Here is a 24,056-nt window from a genome sequence, read left to right on the forward strand (position 1 = left end):
ACAGACGGACGTCGCAGGCTGTCCCGCACTCCAGCGGGATGGGGTAGCGATGGAAGTGGTGCAGCATCTCCACGATGGAGGAGAAGCGGAGGTGTTGGACGCGGCACTGGCCCCGCTCCGTCAGCGCCAGCCGCAGGTGCTGTGGGGAGGAGCACGGACCCGTTACCCTTCCACCAGCTGCCTCACTGGAGGAGATGAAGCAGGGGGACGACACAGGGATATTTGGGGTGGGAGGGGACAAACGGCCTTAGCATGATGTGCTGCATCCCCAGCCTGCAGTGCCCTGCTCGCTGCAGGGCGTTTTGCCACCCAGGAGCTGGGATGAGGCCACTGGTCTACTGAGCATCGGGGCAGGGCCAGGCAAGGAGAGCATCTCCATGGGGTAGGATGGGACTATGGTGGGGAGGCTGCCCAAGGGACTCCTGTGAGATTCCCCCTCCCTACCCCGGCCCCTCTCCCGCCTGTACCTTTGCTCTGCCCTGGAAGTTGAAGGTGAGCACGTACTCGCCGCGGCGCGTCTCGCTCTGCCGCACCAGGAAGACGCCGTGGCCCTCCAGCCCCCCCAGCTGCACCAGATGAGCCGCCTTCACGCGGGAGATGGGCCCGTGGAACCAGGGGCAGGAGGAGAGGAACTGCTCCATCTTCGGCCCCGACGCCTCCCCCGGGACCCCCGGCGTCGCCCCTGCCATGGCAGAGGGATGAGTGCCCCAGGGACACGGGGACCCCCTGCCCATTGCCCTCGTTCCCCTCCCCTCTGGTTCTTCCCCCCTCGCCATGCAATCTGGGGATGCCTGGCCAGCCATGGCAGGGACCCCCCACCCAGCCAGGGATGGCCCCAGCACCTCTGCTCTGTCCCCAGGGTCCCCCGGGGGGCCCCACGCTGCTCACCTTGGCTGAGGCTGTCGGTGTTGGTAGTGGGGCTGGCAGCCACAGGGTCGGGGTGCCGGGATGCCAGGAGCTCGGGGTCGCCCACGTCAGACCTGCCAGGGATGAGAGAAGCCAGGCTGAGCACCAGCGGAGGGTGACAGCAATGGTGGTAGGGGACACGAAGTGGCTGTCCCCACCCCAGGGCTCATGGGGACACTTGCTGGGTGCTTACCCCCTGTGCGCACACTCCCGGATCTCAGCCGTCCAGGAGCTGAGCTGCTGCTCGTCCCCCACCTCGAACAGGACATCGGTGGCGTTGGTGACCTGAGGGACATCAGAGAGGGACAAGAAGCCTTCAGAAAGAGAGACATGCCTCCCTTTCCCTCCCACCCACACTTGGGGACCGACCCTGACCCCAGCCAGGGCAGAGCATCCCCCACCCCGAATGCTGCATCCTCCCCGTGCACCCTCTCCCCAGCTGGGAAGAGGAACCGAAATTTGGCACGGGAGCTTTCGGCAGCCACGTGCGCCCCGGAGGGTGGGAAAGGCCTCGGGGCCAGCTGCGGACCCCCTCGGCCGTGCCCTACCTTGAGGACGAAGGTGTGGAGGTTATCGGGCATCTCGAGGCGCGTGCACCTCCTCACCTCCTGGATGGTGGAGCAGGCGGCATGCAGCTTCGGCTTGGAGCCCTGCGGAGGGGAGCACGACAGCTGAGCTGAGCCCCGACACCCCCAAAACCTCACCCCATAGCCCACCGCTCCACCAAGATGGGGTTGAGCCTGCCCAGAGCCCCCCCGAGGCATGGCAGCCAGCAAGGAAATACCCTGCTCTGCAGGGAAATACCCCACCGGTGAGGAAATACCCCGTGTGGCAAGGAAATACCCTGCATGACATTGCCTGGCCATCGTCGGGGTTGTTTTTGGGGGGGTCCAGAGTGGGGACCCATCTCAGTGCCCACCGCCAAGGACCTGGCAGCAGAGGGATGGGTGGAAGAGAGGAGGGAGAAGGGCGTTCCCAGCATGGCAGTGTGTGCTGGGGAGACTGTGTGCCCCCATGGGGAAAGTGGGGTGCAGGCAGGGAGCACCCTGGTTATGGGTAGGGGGTGAGGAGGGGGGGTCAGCAGCGGGCTGGGCCATAGCGTGCCAAGAGCTCCCCACGCCCGCCCGGCTGGTTTGGCGCTGACACAGGCACATGACAAAATGCTGAGCAAACACTTCCAGAAAGACTAATAATACCCCTCCCGGCAGCTTTCGGTTCCCCCGCCGCCCAGCATGCCCCCTGTGCTGGGCAAGGGAGCCACTGACCACCCCGAGGCCGTGGCATGTGGCACCCACCCAGCCACCGCCGGGACTGGGCTGTATCCGGGGTGCGACCCATCTCAGTGCCCACCGCCAAGGACCTGGCAGCAGAGGGATGGGTGGAAGAGAGGAGGGAGAAGGGCGTTCCCAGCATGGCAGTGTGTGCTGGGGAGACTGTGTGCCCCCATGGGGAAAGTGGGGTGCAGGCAGGGAGCACCCTGGTTATGGGTAGGGGGTGAGGAGGGGGGGTCAGCAGCGGGCTGGGCCATAGCGTGCCAAGAGCTCCCCACGCCCGCCCGGCTGGTTTGGCGCTGACACAGGCACATGACAAAATGCTGAGCAAACACTTCCAGAAAGACTAATAATACCCCTCCCGGCAGCTTTCGGTTCCCCCGCCGCCCAGCATGCCCCCTGTGCTGGGCAAGGGAGCCACTGACCACCCTGAGGCCAGGGCATGTGGCACCCACCTAGGCACCGCCGGGACTGGGCTGTATCCGGGGTGCCAGGGACCCTCCTGGGTGCAAAATACCCCTGGAGGGGGGGGGACTCCTGCACTGGTGCTGGGCAATGGAGCCAACCCCTCCGTGTCAACCCTGTGGCTGGAGGCAAGCGTGTGGGTTCTGCTACCAAGCCACCCCCTTCCAACCCAGCAAAGCCCAACCAGCACCAGTATGTGCTGGGGGAGCTTGTCCCCCATCCCCCCCTGCGCCGGGTTTGCCGCCAGCATGGTATGACAAAATTTTGGCTGGCTGTGATTCATACTGTCGGTGGCTTCAGCATCCCAGGGGCTGAGCTGCTGCACCCCCTGCTCCAGCCCTGGTGTTTCCCCCCCATCCATGGCCACCATCCCCACAGGGATGCCCAACTGCAGGCAACGCTTGGTTTGCCCCCCCCAAGGATGTTTAATTTTGCTGCCAGCCTTCCATCCTCCCACCAAAACCACCCCTGCCATGTCCTCCAACCACCTTCACAACCCCAAGGTGGATATGTGTGTGTGTGGGGTCCTCACTTGGCTCAAACTTTCTTTAGTGGCTTCTTTTTTTTTTTTCTGATTTCCATCACTATAACCACCTCCTGTGCCAAGCCCTGCCAAGGGAGAAAGCCAAAAGGTTTTTTTTTTTGCCCATCCTGGCTGCTTTCCCACTCAGGGGTTTGTGACACCCGGCACGTTTCCCCCCCCTGCTCCCCCTCTCCCAAAGTTTGCTGGCGTGGCAGGTTTTATCGGCACCCATCCCCACCAGCAGCATTTGGGGTCATCTTCCTGCTTTCCCAGGAAGTGGGAAATTCCAGGAAAAGGGAGTTCGGCGAAGCCCCCTCCCCCCCCCCCCAGCTCGATGGCAGCCCGGTACCGAGAAAGGGATTTCTCGGTAACCAAAACTGCATACTCAACAGGCTGCGTGTTCACCCAGCGCCCACGGGCTCCTTCTCGGCAAGAGAGGTGCCACGGCAGCATCGTGGGGCTGGGCATCCCCCACTGCCAGCTGGGCTTGGGATGGTTAGGATGGGACAGGGATGCTCAGGATGGGACAGGATGCTCAGGGTGGGAAGGCATGCTTGGGATGGGAAGGGATGCTCAAGGATGGGAAGGGATGCTGGGGATGGAAAGGGATGCTGGAGATGGGAAGGCATGCTCGGAATGGGACAGGATGCTCAGGGTGGGAAGACATGCTTGGGATGGGAAGGGATGCTCAAGGATGGGAAGGGATGCTTGGGATGGGAAAGGATGCTTGAGATGGAAAGGGATGCTTGGGATGGGAAAGGATGCTGGGGATGGAAAGGGATGCTGTGGATGGGACGTGATGCTTGGGATGGGAAGGGATATTCAAGGATGGAAAGGGATGCTGGGGATGGGAAGGGATGCTCGGGATGGGACAGGATGCTCAGGATGGGAAGGGATGCTCAGGATAGGACAGGATGCTGCTCCAGCTCAGCCCCCTAGTCCAACCAGCATCAGCTCCCACTCCAGAGACTTCACTCCATCGCTCCCTGAAGGATCCTGTGCACATAGGGAAATCCCAGCACCAGGCTGAGCACCCCCCTAAAAATCACCTGGGAACATGATGCCCCACAAAGCTGCTCTCCCAAGCTCCCAGAACACAGTCCCCACCGTGCCATTGCTGGGGCATCACCGGTCCTGACACCTGGCACACACAAACAGCCACCCTGGGGTGTGACACAGGGCTGATGGCAGCAGGATGTGGCTCCAAAACCCTTCTCCCTGCAGGAGCTGACAGCAGCCAGGCATTGCTGGGGACCTCAGGTCACCAATGGTGACAGTGGTCCTGTCCCACTGGGTGGGGACAGAGGAGCCCCAGCAGCTCTCAGCGCCTACTTAAATTTAGTGCTTGAGAGCGGTGTCCTCCCACCTGTGGTCTGCTGAACCCCAGTATCTGTATTTTTGTTCTCTGCAGAAGATTTTTTTGTCTAAGGTTGAAAAATACGAAGCTTCAGCCAGGTCAGAGCTCTCCCCAGCGTCAGGGAACGTGGGGCAAACTGGAAGATGGAGGGAAATGCCCCCAGGGGGGAACTCTCCTCTACTCCCAGAGCAGAGCATCCCACTTGGAGCTCAAGTCTCAACCTGGTGTGGGGCACGTCACTGCACCTCCTGTCCCGTGTCCCCACATCCTGACACCTGGGGCAGGATGGCATGGGGAGGACCAGCATGGGAAGGACCAGCATGGCACGGGGAGGACCGGCACGGCATCCGTGGCCACCGCGCACCTGGGCAGGGCAGGGCAGCCAGGAGAAAGTGGGGTTTGCTGGCATCTGCCAAATATAGGAAGGAGCCCGACGCCAGCTCGGCGCTGTGGTGGGTGCCGGGAGCGCGAGCTGAAGGTCAGGCCAAGGTCACAGCTGCGCTGGGGCGTTGCAGGCGCGGAGAGGAGCCGGGTTGCGTTTCCGCCTCGCCAAGCCCCGGTAACAGCTCTCACCGCAGCTCCTTCACCCGCCACTTTTCTTTACTACCTGTGTTTGTCGCCAGGCCGTGGCACAACGGCGGTGCCCACGGGCTGCCCCTGCCCACGGGCTGCTTTTCGGTGCCATCCTCCAGCCCTCACGGCAACACCTCTCCGCTTGCCTCCGCCGCCGGCACGTGTGAGTGGCGGTGGGAAAACCACCACCCTGCAGGGCTGGCTCGGCACAGCGGGTCCCTCCACACCTCATTTTTTTGGGGGGGGAGGAATACTCCTCCCAGCCTGCCCAAATGTGCCAGGAAAGCTCACACTGCGATGCCCTTAGTCACAACCATAAGGGAGAAGGAAATGATGCAGCAGAGAGATACAGCACCCGAAAAACCAGTCTGGCTTCGGAGAAGTGCCTACCGCAGGCACGGTGCCCCCGCTCCCCCCCTCCCGAACCGCCGCACCTGACCACAAGATGCCCTGCTCGATGGCAGCCCGGTACCGAGAAAGGGATTTCTCGGTAACCAAAACTGCATACTCAACAGGCTGCGTGTTCACCCAGCGCCCACGGGCTCCTTCTCGGCAAGAGAGGTGCCACGGCAGCATCGTGGGGCTGGGCATCCCCCACTGCCAGCTGGGCTTGGGATGGTTAGGATGGGACAGGGATGCTCAGGATGGGACAGGATGCTCAGGGTGGGAAGGCATGCTTGGGATGGGAAGGGATGCTCAAGGATGGGAAGGGATGCTGGGGATGGAAAGGGATGCTGGAGATGGGAAGGCATGCTCGGAATGGGACAGGATGCTCAGGGTGGGAAGACATGCTTGGGATGGGAAGGGATGCTCAAGGATGGGAAGGGATGCTTGGGATGGGAAAGGATGCTTGAGATGGAAAGGGATGCTTGGGATGGGAAAGGATGCTGGGGATGGGAATGGATGGTCGGGATGGGACAGGATGCTTGGAATGGGAAGGGATGTTCAAGGATGGGAAGGGATGCTGGGGATGGAAAGGGATGCTGTGGATGGGACGTGATGCTTGGGATGGGAAGGGATATTCAAGGATGGAAAGGGATGCTGGGGATGGGAAGGGATGCTCGGGATGGGACAGGATGCTCAGGATGGGAAGGGATGCTCAGGATAGGACAGGATGCTGCTCCAGCTCAGCCCCCTAGTCCAACCAGCATCAGCTCCCACTCCAGAGACTTCACTCCATCGCTCCCTGAAGGATCCTGTGCACATAGGGAAATCCCAGCACCAGGCTGAGCACCCCCCTAAAAATCACCTGGGAACATGATGCCCCACAAAGCTGCACTCCCAAGCTCCCAGAACACAGTCCCCACCGTGCCATTGCTGGGGCATCACCGGTCCTGACACCTGGCACACACAAACAGCCACCCTGGGGTGTGACACAGGGCTGATGGCAGCAGGATGTGGCTCCAAAACCCTTCTCCCTGCAGGAGCTGACAGCAGCCAGGCATTGCTGGGGACCTCAGGTCACCAATGGTGACAGTGGTCCTGTCCCACTGGGTGGGGACAGAGGAGCCCCAGCAGCTCTCAGCGCCTACTTAAATTTAGTGCTTGAGAGCGGTGTCCTCCCACCTGTGGTCTGCTGAACCCCAGTATCTGTATTTTTGTTCTCTGCAGAAGATTTTTTTGTCTAAGGTTGAAAAATACGAAGCTTCAGCCAGGTCAGAGCTGTCCCCAGCGTCAGGGAACGTGGGGCAAACTGGAAGATGGAGGGAAATGCCCCCAGGGGGAAACTCTCCTCTACTCCCAGAGCAGAGCATCCCACTTGGAGCTCAAGTCTCAACCTGGTGTGGGGCACGTCACTGCACCTCCTGTCCCGTGTCCCCACATCCTGACACCTGGGGCAGGATGGCATGGGGAGGACCAGCATGGGAAGGACCAGCATGGCACGGGGAGGACCGGCACGGCATCCGTGGCCACCGCGCACCTGGGCAGGGCAGGGCAGCCAGGAGAAAGTGGGGTTTGCTGGCATCTGCCAAATATAGGAAGGAGCCCGACGCCAGCTCGGCGCTGTGGTGGGTGCCGGGAGCGCGAGCTGAAGGTCAGGCCAAGGTCACAGCTGCGCTGGGGCGTTGCAGGCGCGGAGAGGAGCCGGGTTGCGTTTCCGCCTCGCCAAGCCCCGGTAACAGCTCTCACCGCAGCTCCTTCGCCCGCCACTTTTCTTTACTACCTGTGTTTGTCGCCAGGCCGTGGCACAACGGCGGTGCCCACGGGCTGCCCCTGCCCACGGGCTGCTTTTCGGTGCCATCCTCCAGCCCTCACGGCAACACCTCTCCGCTTGCCTCCGCCGCCGGCACGTGTGAGTGGCGGTGGGGAAACCACCACCCTGCAGGGCTGGCTCGGCACAGCGGGTCCCTCCACACCTCATTTTTTTGGGGGGGGAGGAATACTCCTCCCAGCCTGCCCAAATGTGCCAGGAAAGCTCACACTGCGATGCCCTTAGTCACAACCATACAGAGCACGACCTGCTTGGATGCACAGGGGATGCTGGAGATGGTGGGAGAGCTTTTTCAGGTGGGGAAAAGAGGAAAGCAGGTGGCTTTCCAAGAATGAGAGCAAAATCACACCTCCACGCTGCCCACAGCCGGGAGAGTCACAGGCTCCTCTAGGTTCAACTGGTACCAGCATCACCCACACACTGGTAGGATTCTGGCACCCACCACCCACCCAGACACCCCCAGGCTCAGCCGATTTCCGACGGGTCCCCAAAACACTGCCAGCACCCACAATGCTGGTTTGCACAGGAGGAAGCCGGAGCCACCCACCCTTCCCAGCGGATTTGACCAGTGCCCAGTCCTCTGATGGCAAAGCTGGTGGTGGCACAGGGAGGAGAGTGGTGGCACAGCAATGATGGCAGTGGCATGGGGGTGACAGCAGTGGCATGGGGATGATGGTGGTGGCGTGGGGATGATGGTGGTGGCACGGTGATGGTGGTGGTATGGTGATGATGGTGGTGTCATGGAGATGATGGTGGTGGCACGGCGAGGATGGTGGTGGCACGGCGAGGATGGTGGTGGCACGGCGAGGATGGTGGTGGCACGGCGAGGATGGTGGTGGCACGGTGATGATGGTGGTGGTACAGCGATGACGGTGGTGTCATGGAGATGACGATGGTGGCACAGTGATGATGGTGGTGGCACAGTGATGACGCTGGTGGCACGGTGATGACGCTGGTGGCACAACCATGGTGGTGGGGCCAGCAGGCCAAGACTGTGAGGAGCAGAGGGAAAATCCTTCGAGAGCGGTGGTTGCTGTCACCATCCCCTCCACGTGCCGGGGATTTCCCCGCGCCAGCTCTTTCGCTTCCACTCTGAGTCACGCCGTGGGAGGCGGGGAAGCGCCCCGAGCCCTTGTGCAAAGTCCCCGACGGATACAGGCAAGATTTGTTGCTTCTTGTAAATCACGGAGCCCCACCATTGCACCCCTTAACGCAAGGGACAAACCTCAGCCGGACCCGCAGCGTGCCCCAGCCCAGCTCAGCCCCGCCGGGCTGCCAGTGGATGGACAGACAGATGGACGGGCAGATGGATGGCCACCAAAATCTGCAGCGGTGCAAGTGCCGGGTTATGCCGATGTAAAACCACATCCCGCGCCCACAGCCCTGGGGAGTTTTGTGAAGTTTCCCAGGAGCACGGAGACACACATCCCTGTCCCGGGGGGGATGCCAGGCAAACTGGAGGGGAAACACATCTCATTGTCCCGGCGCAGGGCAGCGGGGTGGCAACGGGGGTCCTGTGGGGCACCAAGGGTTGTGCTGGAGGGTGCAAGGTGTCTGCTGCACCGGTGATCGTCCTTGGGGGTTTGCACCATGGGTAATCCCAGCGTTCATCCTCGGGGACTTTCCATCACAGATAATCCTGGTGTTTATCCTCAGGAGTTTTCACCATGGTTAAACCCAACGCCCATCCTCGAGGACTTTGCACCGTAGATAATCCTGGCACGTGTCCTTGAGTGTTTGCACCACAGCGAATCCCACTGTTCATCCTCGGGGATTTGCACCGTGGCTCATCCCAGCGCTCGGCCTGACAGGTCTGCAGCACAGCTAATCCCAAAGCTTGTTCTCCAGCAGCTAATCCAGGTCCTCCAGGGGGTTGGTAGCACAAGTAATCCCAATGCTCCTCCTCAGCCGTTTGCACCGTGGCTGATCTCAAGGGGATGAGTCAACCTCTTGCAACTCCATGCCGACACCATTGTTGGGGACAGGGGCTGGGATCCCACAGATTTAGGCCACTTCCCTGCACACCCCCAACCTCTCATGTGCCTCCTGCATCCTGGGTCCACTGCAGGGTCCCCCCAGCCCAACTCACCTCCTCAAAGGTCACTGCGGAGGACCCTAGGGTTGCACACTCCAGCCTCTCTGCTTACATCTGGAGGCTGTTCACTCTGAAACCTACTGACAGCACCAATGAGTGCCATCATGGGGTTCACTGTTCTGGGCTTGAGGTGCTGGGCACAGGAGGTGCCATCTTTGCCCATGAGAGGTGATCTGAACCCGGCTCAAGCACCCCCAGACCCTGGCCATCACCTTCCCAAAAACCCTTCTCTGCCCACCCCAAACCCCAGCCAGCATCTTCGACCCACCAACACCTGAAGAACAAAAGAGTTTCCAAGACACCCTGTCTCGAGGCATCCCCAAAGCCCGTGGTGGGGGACAGAGCTGTCCCCGAGGGGACCAGGCTCAGCGGTGACAAGAGGCACCGTTGTGCTGGCCTGAAGCGCTGGCTCGGGGGCGGCTGGGGCACAAAGCTCCTTCTGTTCCCATCCCCAGCGGCTGCTCAGCACCGGCAAAAGGCGACACAAGAAAACACAGCCCGGACCCCCACCGACCCACCGAGCCCATATTTCTTATTAAATTAAACCTGGGACCCAGTGAAATGCAACCCCACGAGCCGCTGGGTAAATCCATACCCACGGTGAAGGATTTTTGGGGGGGGTACAGCCGGAGACCCCCACCCCATCCTCGGGGCTGACTGCCCCTCTTTGTGCATTGATAAACCTCAGCGGCCGCCGGATCCGCACAAACGAGACAACATTCCCTCCCCAAAACCCTGCAAACCACCCCAAAAAGCAGAGAGCCCAGCGGCTCGCATTCCCAGTGAGGATTGGGATAGACGGGGGCTATAAACAGGATCTGTAAACAGGCAGCATCCGCCAGCCCCTTCATTATTTTTTTTTTTTTATTATTTATTTTAAGCCAAACTCACTTCCAGCGTGGGCTGCTTTAATAATTTCCTGGAATAAATAACAAGCGTGGAAAGTAAACAAGGTGTCTGCGTGCAAGCGAGAACCGGCTGTAGCCGGGGACTGAGTCACCCCAAAGCCTGGTCCCCGAGGGCTGGGGGATGTGGGGTGTCCAGCATGGACCCCCATAGGGTCCCCACAGTCCCCAGGATGTCCCAGGATTTTTGCATCACCCTGGGGTTTTGCATCACCCTGGGGTTTTGCATCACCCAGGAGGATGTAAGAGCTTCGAGAGCCCAAGGAGGAGTTATTCATCCTCTCCCCGGGGCGGGTATTTGGGTCCCAAAGCAGGACTTGCCCCATCCCTATGCTGCACCCTGCCCAGCTGAAGGAAACAGATCTTGCCCAAAATGCTTCGTTTTTAACATAATCTCAAGATGATGTGGAACACCACGATGCCCGGAGCTGGGACCGGCTGCTCGGCAGGGAGGAAGGGGGGGTTCACCCCGACCGAGCCCCCGCCGCTGGGATGAATCCTTCCAGACCCCACACTGCCTGCGCAGAGGCTCTCATAAATATTTACCTTTGAAAGAAGCAGCACTCAGCCTCGAAACAACCACATCCTGGGCCGTAAAAAAAAAAAAAAAAAAAAAAAAAAAGAAACAACCACCCAAAAAAACACCAACGGGCAACTCACACCCTCTGCCAGGGCTGAGCGGGACCCAGCACCCCCCCAGCGCCGCACACCCTGAGCTGTGGGAGGCTTGTGGGGAAGCAGCATGGTCCTTCAGCGCTTTCCCAGTCCCTCTTCCTGTGATTTACTTAATATCTCCATTTTTTGCTCACTTCTCAGCCTGCACGTGGTGCTTTCCTACCCGAGCAGGTCGGCAGCATCCCTGCGAGGGAGGCAGCCCCGACTGTGAGCAGCCACGTGCCGGCAGGCAGTGAAGCATCACTGCCCTGAGCAGGGGAGAGGGGGGCACAGCAGTGGGGCAAAGTCCCCGCAGCAACAGCAGGGTGGATTTTAAAGGATGGGGTTGAAAAAGAAAGGAAACCCTCCGAGCCTCTCTCCTTCAAACCCCCAAATCCCCAGCGCCCCGGGAAGCGGCAGGTTGAGGGTCCGTCCCTCACCCTTCCCCTCGCAACCCAATCAAGCCCCAGCGAGCTCCATCCCAGCAACAGTTTCCAAAATAAGAAACTCTGCTCTTCAGCAATTAACGCCGGGGCTGTGGTTACGCTGCTAAAAGTGTTTTTTCCGTGCATGACCAAGGATGGAAAAAGTTGTGGTTAATAAATGACAAATAACCTTTTGTCTCATCGCTCTCCCCCCGTGCGCCCTCACCCTCCGATACCCAAAAAAAAAAAAAAAAAAAAAAAACAGAGGGAGGTGGGGGGAAATATTTAAAAATTCACCACCAAAATCTCAAAAAGCTGAAAGGACGCCCAGCCCCGCGCGCCTTCGAAGAACAGCGAGTGGTGCAGCGCCGAAAGCGAAGCAGCGAGGGGATGTGCCGCCTGCCCTGCTCGGCGGTGAAAGTCTGCGGGCGGGTTTCGGTGCGGCTCCGAGCACCCTTGGGTGCAGTTTCACCTCTCCTGAGGGAATTGCTGTACACCCAAACCCCTCCGGGCTCTTAGCCCATGGCAGCTTTCCCAGCTCCTGCCCTGGGGATGTCAGGAGAGGGACGTGGTCCCTGGGGCTGCCAGGAGAGGGATGCCAGGTGAGGGATTGCAGGCCCTGGAGATGCCAGGAGAAGGATGCCAGGGGAGGGATGTGGTCCCTGGTGATGCCAAGAGAGGGATGCACCCCCTGGAGATGCCAGGAGAAGGACATGGTCCCTGGTGATGCCAAGAGAGGGATGCGGTCCCTGGAGATGCCAGGAGAGGGATGCGGTCCCTGGGGTTGCTGGAAGAAGGATGCCAGGTGAGGGATTGCAGCCCCTGGAGATGCCAGGAGAAGGATGCCAGGGGAGGGATGTGGTCCCTGGAGATGCCAAGAGAGGGATGTGATCCCTGGAGATGCCAAGAGAGGGACACCAGAAGAGGGATGCAGTCCCTGTGGATGCTGGGAGAGGGATGCAGCTCTCTGGCCATGTGCTGTCCAGTCGCCACGGGATGATGCTACAGGGTCGCTCTTGGCTGGAGGATCAAGGCAGCAACCCCCGCTAGCCTGGGATTGTTTAACTTCTTTTTTTTAATTGCAACAAAGGGAGAAAAAAAGATGTGGCGCAAGCCGGCTGGCCCCTGGGCAAACAACGGGGATGAGGGCAGGAGCACACATGGTCCAGCCCGCTCCAGGATGGAGGACACCAAATGGGATCCAGATTGACACAAACGTGCCTTTCCCCAGGCCAGGGCAATGACGGGACATTGAGATGCTTCCCATCACCAGCAAACACCTTCTATGGGGCAACCATTGCTGGAGTTTGGGTTTACCGGAGCCCACGGGCAGTGAGTGCCCTGTTCTTGGTGGCCCTGGGAGAAAAAGGCCATTTTGCATCCATTTTTTGCAGGGATGGAGGAACAGAGGAGCTCACGGGGCTGCAGAGGGAAGAAGGACATTTGTGCCTCCAAGTTGGCACATCCTGTTTCTAAACATAATTATAGGTCGCTAGGAAAGAGGAAAGGTGGTTTGGACAAGAAGGAAAGCGTTGTGCTGCAAAAGAGGGGGTTTGGTCAAGTCCCTGCCTGTGACAGGGATGGAAAAACAGCTGGGGTCAAGGCTTCCCAAAATATGGCCTCTCCATCCCTGTGGGCAGGAACGGGCAGCAGCTCCTCTCCATAGATCTCCATATATCCTCAGCTGAGTCACTTAAGGTCACATTTGAGCAGCCCCAATTGCTCCTGGAGGTACAAAACAGCTCCAGGAGGAGCCGGGATGGGGGACCACCAACGCTGGGGTGTCCCCCCCCCCACCCTACCCCACCATGCCTGGGTGGCTTCCGCACAGAGCCCCAAGCGCTGAAAATCAGAGCCCAGCCAGCGCAGGACCTGCTTGCTCAGGAGGTGGTAGTTCTCAGAAACCAGCTTCAGGTGAAAGGAAGGGGAAAAAAAAAAAAAAAAAAAAAAAAGAGAAAAGAAAAAAAGGAAGTCAAAGCAGTCTCACGCTGAGCAGAGATAAAAATACTGCTCCTCCTGCGGCCACGGCTGAAGACGTACGAGCTATGACACAGGCACCACGGGTTTTCAGCGGAAGGAGTCTTCCCGGCTCGTCTCGGCATGCCATCAATTTACGGGATGCACTGGATTTCATTAAAATGCTATAAAGAATCCAGCGCAAATGTAAATCCCATTTCCCTTCCCCTTCCTGTAAAAACATCTGGTCAACAGAAACAGCTTGGGACATTTCCGTTGCAAATCACAGTTTTGATGGAGTTTAGGACTTGGCCGTATAAGAGGCACTCAGGGGCTGGGGCTCAGCTGATGAACAGGGCAGCCCCAAAACAACCTAAAACATGCAAATCTGTTTTTCCAGCTTTATCTTAAATTTATGAAGGTGGAGGGGCCTCAGAGCCACCCGATCCTACAAGTGCTGTGAGACTATATGGCGCGGTAGAGAAGAAAGCCCTTAGTGCCTCCATGGAAAGCAGGGAGGATTTGTGAGCATATTAGCCATCAGAGAATCCATCTGGTCTGCACGCCTAGCACCATACCCAGGGTTTCACTGGTTCTCCTGTGCACATGTATAAGTACACCCATACGTACAAGTATTATAGATACCCCAATATGCATCTGAGTCACCTCACCCTGGCGCCAGTCCCCCAGTGTGTCCCCACAGTGGGGATCCGGGTGCCCCGAACCCACCGGTGCCCTGTGGGACGCGGTGCCCCACTCCCGGGAGAGCTCCAGATCCCGTCACCTCCACACCCCTCCTTTGCAACATCATTTTTCCAGCGCTCGAGGGAGGAAGGAGCGATGCCAAAACCAACCCAGCGGCAGCTGCACGGGGATGGGAAGCCCCATCTCATCCAGCTGCGGCTCCTACAGGACCAGCAGATCCCTGGGGATGCCCGGGCTGGGCAGTGCCATAGGGATGGCCGGTGGCTCTGGCACGGCTCGCCGGCATCACCCCTTCACCCGGCGCAGCGCCGGCCGCGGGCACCCAAGCAGCAAATGGGATTAGGGCTCTTCAAAGCACCCTGCTCCCTTTGATGCCGGGCACGTTACGGGATTAGGCTGAGAGGCCCCATTGGAGCGCACTAGGGGGGGGGAAAATAAGATAAAAGCTGCCAAAACCAGCAAGGGAGCAGCAGCTGAGCCGTGGTGGGACACGTGTGGGGCTAACCCCCCCCCCCCTTTTCCCCACGGAGCCCACACTTCCAAGGTCATTGCAAGGTGCTGAGTATCTGGTGACTTGGTTTGGTGCTGTAAAGCTGGGAGGCTGAGCTGAAATTTCGGTTTACATCGTGTTATTTAAAGAGTAGAAAGGGAGAAGAGGAGGGACCAGCCAGAGATAAAAGTCCCCAGGGACTGTTTCTACAGTCACTTATTTAAAAACATTAATCTTTCATGATGATCAATGGTATCTTTAAATCAGGAACAGATCCACGACTCTGGGGAAAAGGCAGCCGCAAAGCCCTGCGAGCATCCCGGGGCCGGAGGAGAGAGGGGAGGGGGCTCCTGCAGCCCTCCCTAGGAAGTTATTGGTCATTATTTAGTTATTTTAAAGGAAAAAAACCCCGAAATGCCAACAAGCTGCTCTGTTCTCACTGCTCTGAGGTTTGCCCCCTTGCTGGGTTTGGGGGAGTGGGACCCAGCAGCACTTTCCACTGGCCCCCAGAATTCAACCGCAGCTGCTGGGAAAGGGGCCGGATTGATTCTGCTGTAACGGAGACAAGATCTGGCCCCGGCCCAATTAATTAGAAAGGAAGGAGCCGCCCTGAGAATATTTGCACAGGAAGCAATTTACTGGGGAGACTCGCGAAATCCAGCGAGGAACATCCCCCTCTTCCGCAGACCTGGCTGAGAAACCCTTCTGCTGGGGGGCCCGGGGGACCGCAGGGTCCCCAGCCTTGTGGGGACAGGGACTCACCGGGAAATCTCCTTGGGACAGAGATTTGTTGCAAATGGAATAACACTGCAGAGCATGGAGGTGGCCAAATTCCCTGCAGCCTTTATGTGCATGGGGAAAAAAATGCACAGTGACTCGGCGGAGGGGGGCACGGGTGGGTGACCATGGAGAGGCACCACTGGGACCTGAGCACCAAAGCCCCCCTGCAGCGGAGAGCACAGCCACCCCCAAGAGGGCATCCCCATGCTTGGCTTTTATTTTTGGCTGGCTTTGATTTGTAAAGCCCCGAGGACAGGTCTGGGTAACAGCCACTGAGGATGCAAAGCTGGCAGCAGCGCCTGAGATACCACCAGCCCCAAACAGCACCAGCCCAATGCCTCCTCCCCACCAGCCAGGACATTCCCTGCAGCAGGGTCTGACATACCCAGTGCCATCCAGGTGAGCTGGGGTCTGGACCACGCCAGCACCCTGTCCGGCTGCTGGGACCACCCTCAAGGAGCCCCCAAACCATGCCATTTTGGAGCCAGACCTCCCTGTGCCCCGCGATGGAGACACATACTCCCACAGGGACAAACAACTGCAAGCCCTGAGATGACGGAGGAAAACTGGCTTTTACTTTTTTACAATTTTGATGTTCTGGGTTTTGGTTTGGGTTGTGTTTTTTTAAAAAAATATTTAATATTGGGGTGGTTTGACAGAAACAGCCAGAATTTAGCCAGCTGTTCCCTGGCCCCGCTGCCGTGGTGAGCAGCAAACACAGCCCCAAGGCTCTGGCTCTACCCGAGGCTTCCTCCTTCTGAAGCACAAGTTAGTCATCAAAGTTAAACAAGCACCAAAAAAAAAAAAAAAAAAAGGGAAAAAGAAAGAGAAAACCCAGCCCATAAAGCCTGCGTAAGACATGCCATGTGGAGGAACTGTCTTTTTAAAGATTAAACACCACGGCTCCCCCCGCATCACTCCCCGTCCTCTCACATCCTGCATCATCTCCGCTCCAGCCGGCATCTAAACACCACGGGAGCTCCCCGGGGTAGCCGGGATCTCAATTTCTAGCCACAACAGTATTTATAAAAAATAAAATTAAACTCCCTTACAGGTCCCACGAGGAACAGAGGAAGGCACAAAGCCTAATTTCTATTTTCCCTTTCCCAGCTTGCCCAGGCGAGCAGATTCCTCAGCTGCCGAAGCCACGGCACAGTGGGGAACAGGGTGAATTTGGGGTTTGCCAGACCCACCGACCCCCTGCCTGGCTGGGACGGGTCTGTGGGGCTGAGGAGGAGCAGTGCAGAGACCCCCAGCCCCTTATCCTTAGCTCTGCACCAAGGACAAGGTGGATGCTCTGCTTCTAGCTGGAAAAGCCAGGCTTGGGGTCCCAGAGGGAAGAAATCATAGAATCATAGAACCATTCAGGTTGGAAGAGACCCTTGGGATCATTGAGTCCAACCATCTCCCCTACTCTACAAAGTCCTCCCCTACACCATATCCCTCAGTACCGCATCTAAATGCAATTGCATCTTGGGTGACTGCAAGAATGAGCGTTTGCACTACCCTTGGCACACGGGCACGGCACCTTTCTCCCCCCAAAACATGAGCCCACGGCAGTGGCATGGCTCTCCTTCTCGGAGGTCTCAAATAACCAAGGTGCAGCCTCCACAGCCCAGACGTTACCCATGGTGAGACACCCTCACAACCAGGGATGCACCGTGACCCCGCTCCTCCCGGTGGGATGTGCCACCACCCCAACACGCCGCCAAGCGACGCGCAGCATCGCCTGGCTAAAAACGGGCAAGACCCAGCAGGTCCTTACCTTGGGCGGGTCGAAGAGCTCCAGCACGTAGTCCTCACCGTCGGGCGGCCCCGCTCGCCGCAGCACCAGGCGGCAGCGCTGCCAGCGCGTCCCACTGTCCAGGGAGCTCTCATCCAACAGCCCGTACTTGAGGAGCCCCTCTTTGCGCACCTCGGGGGGCTGCTCCCGCGACAGCCCCCACGGCAGGATGCGTTTGCCCAGTCCTGGTTTGAGAGCCACCTCCGCCGCCGTCGCCGCCGCCTCCCCGTCCCCATCCCCGGGGAGGGTGTCCGAGGAACGGCGTCGGAAGAAGCTGCGCCAGCTCCTGCGCAGTTGGCTGAGGGAGAAGGGGCGCCGCGCCGGCCCCGCCAGCTCCTCCGAGCTCCAAGACTTGCGCAGCCCCATGGGGGCAGCTTCGGGGGCTCGGACGGGCTGCTCGGGGCGGGCGCCAGGCTCCGTCTCGGTTTTGGTGGCCGCCGTGCCCAAGGAGACGTCCGTCTGCCGCCGGTGCGTGTCCCGGTAATCCCGTGCCGGGCCGGCGGGCAGGATGCGGAGTTGGTTCATGGCGAAGCCTTCCTTCACCTCGTGGCAGAAGTACTGCTGGAAGAGGTCGGTGAACTGCACCGAGAAGTTCTCGGCGGCCAGGAGGTCATGGTGGGGGTGCTCGGTGGCGAAGCGCAGGTAGTGCCGTGCCAGCTCCTTGGCGGTGCTGATGGCGTGGAGCTCGCAGAACTCATGCCAGCCCCGGGGATGCACTGGCGTGCCGGCCGGCAGAGCGTGCCCATTCATTGCCGTGGCTCCAGCGAGGCGGCCGCGCTGCAAGAGAGAGCACACCGCCGGCCTCAGGGTGGTCCCACTGCCCCACTGCCTCCTCCCCCCCCAACACCAGTAGCCCCCAGCCAGCGTGGCAACATGCCCCTCCAGATGCGTGCCCACAGGACACGTGGCCTGGGACACGTGGCAATTAGATTGACACCCCCATTGTGTGCCAGAGCAGAGCGGGGGGACACGCTGCAGCCAGCCCAGGGGCTGGTGGCACCTTGGTGAGTGGCACAGCCACACAGCCACCGCTACGGCCCGTCACCCACCACCCGTTACCGGCCATGGCTGTGCCCATCCCCGCCTCGCAGGGCCGTGCCTCAGTTTCCCCACCTGCGAGGTGGGGTGCAGGCAGGTCCCCGAGCGGGGCGTCTGCGGGGCTTCCTGCCAGCACAGCTGCCTGCAGCTGCCCGCCGCCCCGAGGGGACGCCCGGCCGCCCCGCATCCGCTCTCCTCCTGCCAAGGCTTCGCCGCGCCGATGGGTTTCCCTCCAGGGACCTATTTCAACAGAGCTGATAAAACCGGAGTGGGGGCGGGAGGGGGAGGAAACAACATGAAAAGCTGGAGAAATCCAGGGACGGAGGAGCTGCCTTGCCTGCCAGACCCACTCGGCCCCAGCAAACCCAGGGAGACGCAGCCGCGCTGCCGGCAGGGCCAGGGGGGAGCATGTATCCCCCAGGGGGATGCTCTGCCACCCGTGGGACCCAGGGGCCGTTGGGCTCTGGCAAACCACGCCATATCTCTGCCCCGAGCAGATTTTGCTGCCAGGCCAATCTGATGGCACCCGTGGCCAGCACGCAGGCGGCCCCGGAGCGCCCGGTTGAGCCCGGCAGCGGCGTTCCCCACGGCTGGCCCGGCTGCGCCCCACTGCTCACCACTGAACCTCGTGCTCGCCCACGGCACTTATCGGGGCCATGCACTCTGCTGGGGCAGGAAACATCGGCCAACCCGCCCGGATCCTGCCGCGCCGCCACGGGCACCGCCGCCTCCCCGAAACTCCCGCTGCACGGCGGCAGCGCCCCGGCAGCTGGGAGGGGAGGAAAAGTGATTGCATTGGGCAGGGGGAGGAAAAAATTTTAAAAAACCGAAAAATAAATAAATAAATAGAATTAAAGTGCAAGGGGCTGGGAGGAAGGGAACGGGGCGATGCAGAGCGTGCCGGCGCGGCGGATCTGGTTTGCAGCCGGGGAAGCGATAACGCCGGGAAGCGGAGCTCTATCTCTGCCCACCCGCCGCCCTTCCTAGTACGTCCTGCGAAGTTTCTAGGCGAGGGGAGATGTTATCTGCCCCCCGCCAGCCTCGCCGGGGCCCGGCTTCTCAGAAGAGCCACCCGAGACTCGGGGCCGGCCGGCCTTGTGGCCATGCCGGGCGTGCGCTTGCCCATGGCCTGGCCGTACCCCCCGGCGGGGCCCCGCGCCCGCCCGTCTATCAGCGCCGCCAGCCTGCCCGTGACTCAGCATCCTCCCCTCTGCTCCCGCTTCCTCCGGCGCCCGGGAATCGACGCCGCGGCCACCGGCACCGCCGCCACGCTCGGCGGGATGCTCCCCCCACAAAAAACACAGAAGGAAGCAGGGACCCCCACGCGGACGGCTCCTCGGGCAGGGCAGGAGATTCCCAGGACAGGGAATTCGCCGTCCAAGTTTTTGGGCTCCCTCCAGGCCGGCTTTGGGAGAGGTTTGCGGCGCAGGAAAAGCCGGGCTTCGCCTGGACCCTGAGGCAAGAAGCAGCCAAATGGCATCTCTGGCAGCAGCGGGCTTTTTCCGACTGGCATGATGATGGGAAATACATCCCCAGAGCTTCCTCCTGCCGGGACTGGCACAAACAGCAATGCCATCCTCCCTGCTCCTGCCCAGCGCCCTCCTCACATGGAAACGGCTATCCCAGATGTCCCAGCTGAATCCACGCTCGAGCTACCACAACAGCATCCCAGGTTTGGGCAGGGACATGCCGCAGAGATGCACGTGCCCACTGCCACATGGGCTTCTCCAGCCTGTCACGCTCCACGATACCGGAACTCATCAGCCAGTGGGTTAAAATCCACATCCCTTACACCTCCTATGTTCTTATGAGGGGCTCCGGGCCATCCTGCAGGTCACCACCGAGCCAAAGGACTTGTCACAACGGCTAATTGCTTTAATTTGAACTGGAGAACCCAGCTCACCCTCAGACACACCACGGGCCACTTGGGATGTGGGGGGGTTAACATCCCCCAAAGCCACTGGAGGAGCTGCGTGCCACCCAGCCCGCCCTGTCCCAGGGCTGGTTTGGGGTGTTGGGTTTGGTTTGAGGTGCTGGGTCGGGCTCTTGAGGAAGAGCAGGATGGGATCGACCAGCCACGGGCTGGCTTTGATGCGGGCTGGGACGGCGAGCCCCGGCTTGCACAGGATCCAGCCCTGCAGCCGAGCCGCCCCCGGGAGATTTCATTAAACTCTTGCCCAACCTGGCCAATGTTGCTGCAGCAGCGGATGCCGGCACTGGCCGGGATGGGAACCCATGGCTTGGATCCCCCAATGGGTTCTCTGTGCCTTCGTGGGAGCAAAAAAATCCCAGCAGATGCATTTGCTGTTTAACTGCACCCAGAGGAGGTGGCAGCACCAAGCAATGCTCGGAGCCACCACTGCAGGTCTGCCACCCACTCCTGAAGGATGAGCAGCTTGGAGCCAGCCTTGCCATGGAGGGGCTGTGTGGACACCTTCCCAAAGAGTCACCCAGGAGGCTGCAGAGGTGCTGGCAGTGCCCCCTCCAGTAGCCAGCTCTTCAAACCCGGCCTTGAAGGGCAACACGACAAAGCAGAGACCGTGTGACTGTGCCCGGTGCTGAGCGAGCCCCTTTTGGACACGCGCGTGTGCACCGGCTGCCCACGGGCATGTGCAGCACAGCCAACCCGCCGCGATCCGAAAATGAAACCGGCCCCGAGTCCTCACCACCGCTCTCCATGCCAGGAAAACGCACGCCAGCAACATAAATAGGAAATTTGATTTATGTGCCGGCTCTTCCAGAAACCACTGCTCCCCAACCGGAGGAAGAGCAGCCACCAGAGTTTTAGGCTCCCTTTTTTATAAGCACGGCGCTATTCGAAATTCACCCCCCAGGACTATTTTCAGGAGGGAGCGAAGCGAGGGGCTGGGAGACGCCCTCGACGGCAGAAATACAAAGTTCCCACAATCCCAAGAGCGGGAACATTGTTCCTTCCCAGGATGTCCTCCATGAAAAGAGCTATTCTGAGCCGGCAGCAGCCTTTTCTTGGCACAGCCCCGCAGCCCACTTGCGAGGCAGCTATAAAAGGCTGGGTTACAATGAACAACACTTTTCAATGGGAGAGCATCCGGTGTGGGGAGTTCAGGGGGATGCAGGTCCCTCGGGGAGTTTGGAGAGTTCAGGGGGATGTGGGTCCCTGGGGGAGTTCAGGGGGATGCAGGTCCCTGGGGGAGTTCAGGGGGAGGCAGCCCACCAGAGGTGGGCTGGAAAGGGCTGGGTGGTGTGGAGCATCCCCCTGGGATGGCACCAGACAAGCCTGAAGCTCCTCTCTGCATCCCGATCCCCTGGGGACTGGGGTGGTGGGTGCTGGAGGACCAGCTGGAGGTGACCCCAGGTTGAGAGCAGGGGGTGGTGTGGCCATTTGGGGATGGACACAGAGATGCAGCTGCTCAGGAGGAGCTGGTGCAGTGGGAGAGGTGGGAAAGGGTCCAGCTGCAGCCTCTGGATGCAGGATAGGGAAGGGTGATGGAGGGGAGCACCCCAATTTCACTCTCCTCAGAGCTGGGTCACAACACGACACGTTCACAGCATGTCCCCTACCCTTGGGCACACTCGCTGGGAGCCAGCAGAGCCATGGAAAGCGGCCCCGACTCCACGCTCATGGAAAATCCCACAAAGTCTTACTGCTGCCTTTCAGCCGAGCCTCTTCTCCCTTCCACCAGCCCGTTTCCACCAGTGGGGTAAATATTGCTGATTTACCCCTGAGCAGAATAGAAAGCCCCAGCCCACACACCCAGGGCAGCGGGGAGACCCCGTGGGAGGTAAGAAAGGGAACAGGACTCCTATCACCCCCCAAAACAGCACCCACGTATTTACAGCAGCACTACATAAAAAAGCAGAGGCCGTTTGTGAATCAGACCAGCACAACCCATGGCAGAAACTGCCCAGCACTGTCCTGCTTTCCTCTCTGGGTGTAGCCCCCTGCAGTGGTGTGGATTTTCTGGGGTCTCGTAGAAGGTGATGGCACAGCACCATCGCTTCCTGCAACCTGCCAGCTGTTTCCACCCAAGCTGGAGGACCCCAGGGGGTCTCAGGACCTTCCCTCTTTCTCCTTCAGCTGAACGGAACCAACAAACTCAAAAGTGACAGAGGAGCAGGTCAGAGAGATCCCACCACATGCTGATGCAGGCTGTTTTCTTTGGAAATTGGGGGCACTGATTTTGCTCTCCTATCCCCACTTTCTCTCCCCCCCCCGGCCCCTTCCTTATTTAACCACCTGGCACTCCACAACTTGCTTTATTAAAAGCTGGCCTTAATCTACGGCTCTGCGTGGGCTGAGCTGCGCTGCAGAGCTCTGGGGACACGGCCGATGTTACGGCACTTTAAATCCAGGGGAAATCCACCCGTTTTGCTTCCCCTGATCGTCCCACCGGGACAGATGGGATGGAGGCAGCCCACCCTAAATCCACCTCGGACCAAACGCTAGCCCCAGGCTTGCTTGGCCCACAGGAGCTCACCAGGACAAGCCACTGTGGCCAGCCCAGTTCCCCGAAGACCTGCCTGCTTCCCGAGTGCCCATCACCGTGGCATCTGGTACCCTGCAGACCGACCGACCTACATCATCACACTCTCCTACACCCACCGTCTGCAGGGAAAAGCCCAGCAGCGGCGTGGCCTCTTTCCACAGGGTTTGTTTTGTTGCATGAAATGAATCGCTGCGGTGTAGGCGTGGGAGAAGCCGGGGGCAGGCAGCGCTCCCGGGGGAGCAGCCGGCTGGGGGTCCCCAGCTTCGCTCACGGGGACAGGAGGGGGACCTGCAGCTCAGCACCCCCACTAACTTGGCTCTCCCTCCCCACCGTTGGGGCTGGATTCGGCCCTTCCTCCTCCCCGATTCCGCAGCAGCGCTGGTGGTACCACAAACCCCGCCAGCGCCGAGGCTCTTGCACTTTCGCTTCGTCTCACCCACTGGGATTTGTCCCCACGTCTTCCCAGTGCCAGGCTCAGTCCCCACAGCCCCACGGGTACACGGCCGGGGAGGGTTTGCCCTGGGTGACAAAGACATAAGACCCCTCAAAAGCACTTCCACCCAAATCTGTCCAGCACGGTACATGGTGCTGGCAGAGCCACTGCCCCACGGGGCTCCGGTGAAACCAAAACGGATCTTTTCAGAGACAATAAATACATAAAGGCAAAGGAGAAACTAAAAGCAGCGCTGGGGGTGGAGGGAATGCACAGAGACAAGGCTTCCCTGCACCAAAAGCGACTTCAAGAGAAATCCGAGGCGTGGATCTAGTCCCAAACAAGTCAAAGTGAAACCTGCCAGTAATTTCACAGGCCTTTAAAACCCTGGCCCCGTAACCTGCCAGCACAGCCCCATGGCAGACGGGGACACGCGAGAGCCGCCAGCGCCAGATCCTCGTGCCCAAAAACCTCTTCCTCCGCCTGCTTTTCCTACCTAAGCACAGCAAAACCCCGAAAAGTCCCCGGGGGCCACCAGCCCACAACTCCGGCACATCTTGAATCAATTTGCAACAACAATATCGAAATCGCAGCTCGGCAACTCGTCCCGGTTTCCTTGACAGTAAATCCCAGCCCGGGCAGAAATGACCCTGTTGTTGCCTCTGTCAGAGCCAACGGGTCCGGGCTCTCTGCGGGTGACCCCGCCGGGGTTTGGCACGAGCAAGGTCTGGGCACGCCGGCAGGGCACGGGGAGGCCGCCGGGACGCTGCCCGCCGGTGCACGGCCTTGTGCTCCGAGCCCCCTGCGCCTGCCAAGCCAGGCTGAGCCCGCGAGCCAGCAAAGTCCACGGGGAGCCAAAAGCCAGAGGAGCCACTTGGCAGGCTCCGGCTGGCACCTCCGCTTGGCGCTCGCAGCGGGCACGGGGGCAGAGGAGAAGGGGGCAGCGGGGTGGGCAGGCAGGGCACGGCCCCCACGGGCAGGGCAGAACCCCACCACGGTGGCTGGGGTAGGTGGGCATC

The 24,056-nt window shown here is 60.0% G+C and overlaps 1 protein-coding gene across 1 annotated transcript in view; it reads right to left on the reverse strand.

The window, feature by feature from the left end:
- The window catches only part of SH2B3 (SH2B adaptor protein 3), a 19,261-nt gene extending 887 nt beyond the window's left edge, over nucleotides 1-18,374 (reverse strand). Inside the window, exons 1-7 of the mRNA XM_014963650.1 lie at nucleotides 18,214-18,374; nucleotides 17,083-17,877; nucleotides 1,455-1,556; nucleotides 1,100-1,191; nucleotides 889-980; nucleotides 468-682; nucleotides 1-139 (exon numbers count right to left, since the gene is read on the reverse strand). The exon at nucleotides 1-139 is cut by the window's left edge and continues 51 nt beyond it. Coding sequence (XP_014819136.1) covers nucleotides 1-139; nucleotides 468-682; nucleotides 889-980; nucleotides 1,100-1,191; nucleotides 1,455-1,556; nucleotides 17,083-17,850 — 1,408 coding nt within the window. The 5' untranslated portion in view covers nucleotides 17,851-17,877; nucleotides 18,214-18,374. The remainder of the gene's footprint in view (nucleotides 140-467; nucleotides 683-888; nucleotides 981-1,099; nucleotides 1,192-1,454; nucleotides 1,557-17,082; nucleotides 17,878-18,213) is intronic.
- Between the last annotated feature and the right edge of the window lie 5,682 nt (nucleotides 18,375-24,056).

Source organism: Calidris pugnax, unplaced genomic scaffold (genome assembly GCF_001431845.1).
Source record: "Calidris pugnax isolate Ruff unplaced genomic scaffold, ASM143184v1 scaffold32, whole genome shotgun sequence".
In the NCBI taxonomy this organism is placed as follows: Eukaryota; Metazoa; Chordata; class Aves; order Charadriiformes; family Scolopacidae; genus Calidris; species Calidris pugnax.